The sequence below is a fragment of the Chrysochloris asiatica genome, unplaced genomic scaffold, assembly GCF_000296735.1.
Source record: "Chrysochloris asiatica unplaced genomic scaffold, ChrAsi1.0 scaffold00138, whole genome shotgun sequence".
NCBI lineage: Eukaryota > Metazoa > Chordata > Mammalia > Afrosoricida > Chrysochloridae > Chrysochloris > Chrysochloris asiatica.
In genome coordinates, this window is record NW_006408656.1 from 284,746 (window position 1) to 293,119 (window position 8,374).

Genomic DNA, 8,374 nt, shown 5'->3' on the forward strand with positions numbered 1-8,374 from the left:
TGTTACCAGGGATCCTTTAATGAGGGATATTGGTCCATAGTTTTCTATAGCAAGTTGTAACAACATTATCCATTAGCATATTTGTTGTTGTTGTTAAGTGTCATTGAGTTGGTTCCAACCCATAGCGACCCTGTATAGGGTTTCCAAGGAGCAGCTGGTAAGCTTGAACTACTGACCTTGCAGTTCAAATGGCTTTGCAGTCTGGCGCATTTACCCACAAAACCACACCAGGACTCCATTAGCATATTTAAGCAGGGTGTTATTCAATTTTAATGTTTTTTTTTTTTCTTGATCTTCGTATTGTTGATTTTTAATTTATGGCACTGTGATCTGAAGAGATGCTTTGTAGTATGTTGATGTTTTTAAATTTATTGAGGTTTGCTTTGTTGCCTAATATATGGTGTATTCTGAAGAATGTTCCATGTGCACTACATAAGAATGTATATGTGCTGTTGTTGGGTTGAGTGTGCTGTATAAGCTATAAGGTCAAGTTGGTTGACTGTGTTGTTTAGTTCTTCTATGTCTGTTTAGTTTCTACTTTTTCTGTCCTTTTTCATGAGTGGAATATTAAAATATCCCATTGTTATTGTACATTTGTCTTTTTCTTTCTTTAATATTATTGTTGTTGTTGATAGGTACCATTGAGTCAGTACTGACCTGATATTTAATTTTATTAGACTTATTAAATTTATTAGACTTATCACAGTTGTGTTTAATTTTATTAGAGTTCATGTTGTGTAATTTGAGGCTCTATCATTGGTAACATAGATATTTATCATCTGTGTTAGTCCTGGTATGTCTTGTAGGTTAATATGCTGAACTGCAAGGTCAGTTTGAACCACCAGGGTGGTGGTTCAAGCTCACTAATCACTCCTTGTAAACCCTATACAGGGTTACTATGGGTCAGCACCGACTCAATGGCACTTAACAGCAACAATTATTGGTGACATAGGTATTTATTATAGTTATTTCCTCTTGTTCAATTGAACCTTTAATCATGAGATAATATCCTTCTTTGTATCTTATGCTGGTTTTTGTCTTAAAATCTATTTTATCAGAAATCAATATTGCCACTCCTGCTTGGTTTTGATTGCCATTAACTTGGTACATTTTTTTCCTCTCCTTTGATTTTTAAATCTATAGACAGCATAGTGAAGGATCCTGTTTTCTTATGCTTTCTGCTACTCTCTGTCTCTTGACTGGTGCATTTAATCTATTGGCATTTAGTGTAATTATCTATAGGTATGAATTGATTATAGTCATTTTTCTGTGAGATTTTGCTTTGCTGCTAGTTTATTTATGCCACATAATTTGTGTGTGTGCTGAGTTCCTTCTGACTGTAAACTTTCTTGTCAGTTTCTTCAAAGCTGTATTTTTAATGTTTACAAAATCTTCATAGTTTTCCCTTTTCTTGATTTGATGTTAAATTGCATTAACTTTCTTTCAAGTTGCCCTGTAATTTATCAGTTTCTTTCTCAGTTTAAAGAAATCTGTTTTATCTTGAAATCTACTAGATTTCCACACCATCTGGAAGTTCTACAACTGTACTTTTCCCTCTTTATGCTTTATAGTTGTCTTCAAGATAAATCAATATCCTCTGGTTCCTTATTTTTGGTCTTTTAACTTGTTTTACTTTGAATACTTCTATTGAATTCAGGGAGGTGCTGCCATGTGTGTCAATGTCCAGTTGTTGTCTGCTTTTGTTGGTTCTAAGTCCAAAGGACTCCTTTTCATGTTTTTTGTAGCGCTTATCTAGTTGTTACAAACTCCTTTAATTTCTATTTATCTGGAAATGTTTGAATTTTGCCATCATATTTTAGGGATAGTTTTGCTAAGTATATGACTATTGGTTGGGCTTTTTTTTTTTCTTTTAGAGTTTTGTATATGTCTTCCCATTGCCTTCTTGCCTGCATTATTTCTACTGAGAAATCAGAACTTAATCTTATCGGTTCACATTTGTAGATAACTTTTAGTTTTTTTGGAACTGCACTTGGGATTCTCTCCTTGTCTTTTGTTTTTGGAGAGTTTGATTATGATATGCTTTGGTGATTTTCTTTTGGGGTTTATTCTGTTTGAGTTTCTTGCAGTTTCTTAGATGTTTATAGTCTCATCTTTCATGATGTTAGGGAAGTTTGCTTCCACCATCTCAGTATATTTTCAGTGTTTTACTTTGTCTCTTTCTGTTTTGGATTTCCACTCACCAGTAAGTTATTCTTCATATTGTCCCACATGAATTTTAGTCTCTCTTTGGACTTTTTCATTCTTTTTTCCAATTGTTATTCTAACTTACTAGCATTGAGAGATTGGCATTTAAGCTTACTAATTTAGGCTTCCACTGATTCAATGTATTGCCCATTTCTGAAATCTTAGTATTAATCTGTTTAAATGTCTTTTTAAAAGGTATTGTTTCCAATCCTTTATTTTTCTTGTTTGCTTGTTCTTGTAATATTTTCATGAATTTTTTCCTTCCATTCATTGGCCTTTATGTCAATCATTTGTAGGCACCAAGTATCATTCTCTTGATTGTTTTTCAGGTAGTTCCAAAGCCTTTTTTTTCCCTCAAAACTATTTTCTAGCTCTGCCTTTGGTCGCTTGTTCAAATCTTTCAGCCTTGTTACTTGCTTCGTGTGAACAGAAATGAACTCCAAGATGTGTTGCTTCTAAGACATTGTATTGTTGTAGTATTTCTATTAAATTGTTGATTGTATGTTGGTGTACTTTTAGACATTCACCAACTGCCTTCTAGTGGGTGTGAGTAGGGCATGGAAACCTGTGTACAGTTCTCTAGTTGCTATTCATGCAGTTCTGTTTAGGATGGGTTTGGCTAATGTTAGTTATTGTTATTAATTAGGTATGTATAAGCTGGTATTGTCTCTTACATGGTGTATATGGTTGTGGCTGGGCTGTTGGGTAAAGCAAGAAGTGAAAACACACACACACACAAGAGAAGGTAACAAACAAATGAACAACCAAGCAAACAGCAGTGACAAAAGAAAATAGTAAGAGGGGGAAAAGGCAGACAATAGTGAGAAAATGTATACAAAACCCAATGAAAAAAGAGGGAATGAAAAAATTCAAGCCATGGAAGAAAAAAACAAGAAATAAAATAAGAAGAAAGGAAAATAACTAAACACAATTAGGAATATTATAAGTAAGCTAAAGAGATCAGAGAGTAGTAAGGAAAAAGCAAGAAAAGAAGAAAGAAAAAGGAGCAGCAGCAGTTGGGAAAGAAAAGCTGGAAAGAAGAGAAAATTAAAATGGAGATGGAAAGGATAAAATGCAAGAGTGCATAAAGAAAGAAAGAAAGGACAAACACAAATAAAGGAAAAAACAAGGGTTGGTGCTAAACCCAAAGAGAGAAAATTCTGGGGTCACCTGCCAGCCTAGGACCTCACCTGGTGAGTAATGGATAAGAGAGTGGCATTTGGGCCCTAGATGAAATTCCTGTAGGGACAGGTGTCTGTTTTCCTCACCCATTCTAGAAGTGGTTCATGGAGACTCCAAAGAAGGAGGGGAATCAGGATATTTCAACTGCCTAGAGAGCAGGAGCTCTACTATGAGTGTATGCAGTATGTCAGAGTAAAGTGGGATAGAAGAAAAAAAATGTCATACCTTTGTCTCAGCCAGTAAATGGTATGCATCTGTGCCACTATCTTTTGACTTCACAGTCACATGCATAAGTTCAAGACACCATCACCAATTCTGCTTCCTCCCCACTCCCCGCTACCACCCTACCCTCTACCCCCACCACAACACATCTCTTCAGTTGAATCTCCAAGTGAGGGCTAGTCCAGGGCTGACTGAGGCTTGGAGCCTAGCTCACCCACCACAATCCTGGTGCTGGGGTTAGTGAGGGTAGCCCCTGTCTCCTTTGATGGGACTTGCAACTCTGGCACCCCCTTCCTTTGAACTCTGGTCACCTGGAAATCAGGAGCTGCTCTGGGTATATATGTGGCTAGGGATCAGTCACATCTCTGGTCACCAGGGAAGGTGGGGAACAGGGAAAAAAAATTCACTTTTATGTTTCCACAATGTCAATATGCTGTTTTGTTTCTGAAATGGCTCACAAAAGTCACATTGGGCCAGCGGGCTCAGTCACCAGTCTCTCTCCTTTTATTGTCAGGACTGTTCCGTTTTCTCTCCCTTTATCTATCCCTTTATCTATTCCTTCATCTGAAGCTGTGGGATCCAGGATTATCATCTGTGTTTGTTTCACTTGATTTTCTGTATCTTCATCATCGCACAGGACCTGCTTGGTCACTGCCTAGTCCTTCATCTTGTTGTCTTCTCTCAATTATCTTTTTAATTGCATTCTTCCTACATATTTTACAGAAACCTATAAAAGCGGCCTCTCAGTTTTTTAATGTATTTTTCTCCTTGGTTGTAATTAATCTACTCCTATAGACATTATTTTTCAAATATAGTTTTTTTTTTTTTTTTTTTCAAATCAAGACTTGAAGTTTAAAAAAAAAATAAAACTGGAAAAAAGATAATGTGGCATAATATGCACATACTTTTAAAACAAGCTAACAGGAATCATGATATACTATATGGCTATGTGAAAACCTCTTTAAATATGTTTCTTTTTGAAAAATTCTAATGATAACACAGAAGTTGATTTTAGTTACTGCTAATAAATTATAACTTACAGTTAGGAAATCTTTCCTTAGCAAAAAAAAAAAAAAAAAATGTGTTTCTTCTACTATTATATATTGTATGCTAACCTCAAGGTCAACAGTTTAAACCCACAACTGTTCCTCTGAAACCCTATACAGGTTCACTGTAAGTTAGAAATGACTCAATGGCAATTAACAACAACAACAATAATGATGATCATACAAGGAGCACTGGTGGTGCAGTGGGTTATACATTGGTAAGCTAACACCAAGGTCAGTTATTCAAATCTACCACCTACTTAATGGGAGAAAGACGAGGTTTTCTGCTCCCATAAAGATTTGCAGATTTGACCCTATGTGTCACTTTGAGTTGGAACTGACTTGATGGCACTGAACAAAAACAACAGTAATGATTCAGACAAATAACTTTGGGTTATAATTAATATATTAACTTAGAAAAGTTTTCTTCTTTAAAAATAATTTACCAATTTGTTTTCAGTTAACTTCAGAAGTATAGCAAGCTAATTAAGGGTGATTACATATTCACCCTATTATTCATTTAAAAAATAAACCAGTAAGCTAGCAAATTTTCTCTTGATTACAATTTTAAATAATTATAATGTGAATATCTCTCATATAAAAAGTTTATACAGAATGTACTTAAAAGCAGGAATCTTTTTGAAAACTAAGCGAAGAAGAGCATCACTACTGATTAGAAATTGATGCTAGAACTTAAAAACTGCTTATTTAGATAAAACAGTACAATTAATTGGTCATTGGATCAAAATATTAAAGAATACTAGTTAAAGCATTTTTTGATTTATCACAAATAATTCTTTATATGTGCAGGATACTGAGATGAAAATAATTTAAATGGAGAAGAAAGAAATTAATTTCTTTGAAATAATGTATTTTATGAAAAGTAATGTTTGAGCAGAGATACCTATGAATATGACAGAAATGAAAGGAATTTTAGAGAAGGGAGAATTATTCATTAAAATACCCCTGGTTTTATAGTAGATTATGAGCAAGTCTGTTAAACACAAGATCATTATATCAAATTTACCAGTTGCTCTGCAGGGGAAAGATGAAGCTTTCTGCTCCTGTGAAGAATTAAAGGCTCAGAGACCCTATACAGGGAAAGTATGAGTAAGTGCCGACTTTGTGGCACACAACCACCATAATCACCAAGTACTGAAAGATATTAATAGATAAATGATATTAGGTCAGACACCATATTTCATTTCCTTTACACAAAACCACAAAATATTCATTCTTTTGAAAAAGAGACAATTCTGTGCATCATATTCACAAAAGCTTTTTTCACTTGTTGATTCCTTAGAGTGTAGATGAAAGGGTTTAAAAGTGGGGCAACTGAGGTATTCAGCACAGAAATTCCCTTGGAAATTGATATGCTTTGTTTCACTGATGGTTTAGCATACATGAAGATGCAACTGCCATAAGAAAGGGAGATCACAATCATGTGAGAGGAACATGTGGAAAAAGCCTTTTTCCTCTGACTAGTTGAAGGGATTTTGAGAATTGTCAAGGCAATATAAGTGTATGATATTAGCACCATTATCAATGTTACCAAGAGCGTCACCAAAGCTGAGATAAAACCCATCGTCTCCAGGAGCTGTGTGTCTGTGCAGGAGAGCTGCAGGAGGGGAGTAGTATCACAGTAAAAATGATCCACAATGTTGGAGGCACAGAAGTCAAGATCAAGGCCCAACATAAGTGGTGGAAAGATGACAAAGAACCCAGCAAGCCAACAGCTAAGGATGAGCTGTATACAGATTTTGCTGTTCATGATGGTTGTATAATGCAAGGGTTTACAGATGGCCACATAGCGGTCATATGACATAGCTGCCAACAGGTAAAATTCAGATGCTCCAAGAAGGAAGGCAAAAAACAACTGAGTGATGCAACAGTTATAGGAAATGGTTTTGTCCCCAGTTGCCATGGTAACCAGCAGCTTAGGGATGCATGTGGTAGTATAGGAAATTTCTAGGAGAGAAAAATTCCTAAGAAAAAAGTACATGGGGGTCTTTAGGTGAGGATCCAACAGAGTGAGTGTGATGATGATTAGATTGCCAGTGATGCTTAGTAAGTAGGTGAGAAGTAAGAAAATAAATAACACAACTTTCAATTGTGGGTCATCAGTCAAACCTGCCAGTACAAACATTGTCACTCTTGTATGGTTTGCCATTACACTCCTCTGACTTTTACTGGATCTGAATAAGAAAAAAATAAACAACAATAACAACAACTTCCTAAACGACACTTGCTTCCTATGAAAGAAGAACAGTTATAATTTGTATTTAAGCTAAAGTCAGCAACACAGAGTTTTAGCTAAAATAATACTAAATTGTGATGTCAAAAAAAAAAAAGAATTTTTGTTTCTAGAGTACTTGGTCAGAGAATTATAGTCTAATTTGCAATTCTATGAGAGAATAACCCATGTGATTATAGATGATTTTTATGTGCATAAGTTGCTGTTTGTTGTTTAGTGCTGCCAAGTCAGTTCGAACTCATAGCGACCCTGTTCATGGTTTCCAAGGAGTGGCTGGTGGATTTCAACCACCGACCTTGCAGTTCAAACTGGCCTTGTGATCCAGTGCTTATCCTATAGCTCCAACCAGGATTCCTTGCATGGAAAAAATCTTTTTATTTCTTGATAGTATGCAAGAGTTTGCATTACATGACATTTTCTGATTATTTAGTGAATTTTCATATGAGAACCAAATTTATTTCTGTCATTACAAGAATATCAGGCTGCAGTTTGCATTTGAACACACTCACATGCACACTTACACGTACACCCATATACTCACACAAACTCTGGTCATTACCAAAGACTAATGCTGTTTTATACAACTAATCACAATCAAATGGCTTATTCTTGTCTCATTTATTGTCATGCCTTACTAGATCTGATTTTTACTTGAGTGCCGTTGATTTTTACTCCTACTCATATGACCCATATGACATAGTAGAGCGACACCATCGGGTTTTCTTTGCTGTAATCTTTATGGGAGGGATTTCCAGGTCCTTTCTCCCAGAAGCCTCTTGTGAATTCAATTCAGATATGAATTAATTTTAGATAACTGAATAAGAGAAATAGAGAATATTTATATTTACTGTTCTTGTAAGTAGTTTCATTCTATCAGCTCAGTGTCATTCACCACCCTTCCCATTTCATAATGCAAAGCAAAATAGGCCTGCACAGTCTACAAGTATGTCTGTGGACAGCAAGAAAACAACAACAACAATATGTGTTTAGGAGATGGTAAGAGGTACAAAAAAATAATAAGAAGAGAAAAATAAAGACAAAGCTGCCTGGGAACCTGAAGAAATGAAACATTTTTGGTAGTAGATAGGCCAGTATGTTCAAGGAAAGAAAACTAAAGATGATTAAAATGATGTATAATGTATACAAACTTATAAGGAGGGTAATATTTGAGACAGAATTTCTCTCTTTTACTACTTACCTTCATGATTTTTTTCTGAAGTTCACATTGAACATATGAGTATTTCAGTATGACTTAGAAAAGAAGAAAAAAAAATATTGGGTAAATTTCAAAGTTACAATGAGCCACTGTTGAGACACATTTTAGTATAAATATGTTTCCCTATTGTAATAAGGATGTTCAAATGTCCATTTAATATGCAACTAAAGATATACTGCTTATAATAAGTATTCCTAACACTTGATATATATTAAATGAAAAATAACAAGATTAGGAAGTTGAAATTAT

At 35.0% G+C, this 8,374-nt stretch overlaps 1 protein-coding gene across 1 annotated transcript; it reads right to left on the bottom strand.

Moving 5' to 3' along the window:
- Positions 1-5,886: 5,886 nt before the first annotated feature.
- Positions 5,887-6,825, bottom strand: LOC102838117 (olfactory receptor 6C74-like). Its single transcript, XM_006869914.1, has one exon. The coding sequence runs from the start codon at positions 6,823-6,825 to the stop codon at positions 5,887-5,889; it is 939 nt and encodes a 312-aa protein (XP_006869976.1).
- Between the last annotated feature and the right edge of the window lie 1,549 nt (positions 6,826-8,374).

What these genes read in the sequence shown, in the direction of transcription:
- LOC102838117 (XM_006869914.1), bottom strand. Translation starts at nt 6,825, where the DNA reads ATGGCAAACCATACAAGAGTGACAATGTTTGTACTGGCAGGTTTGACT.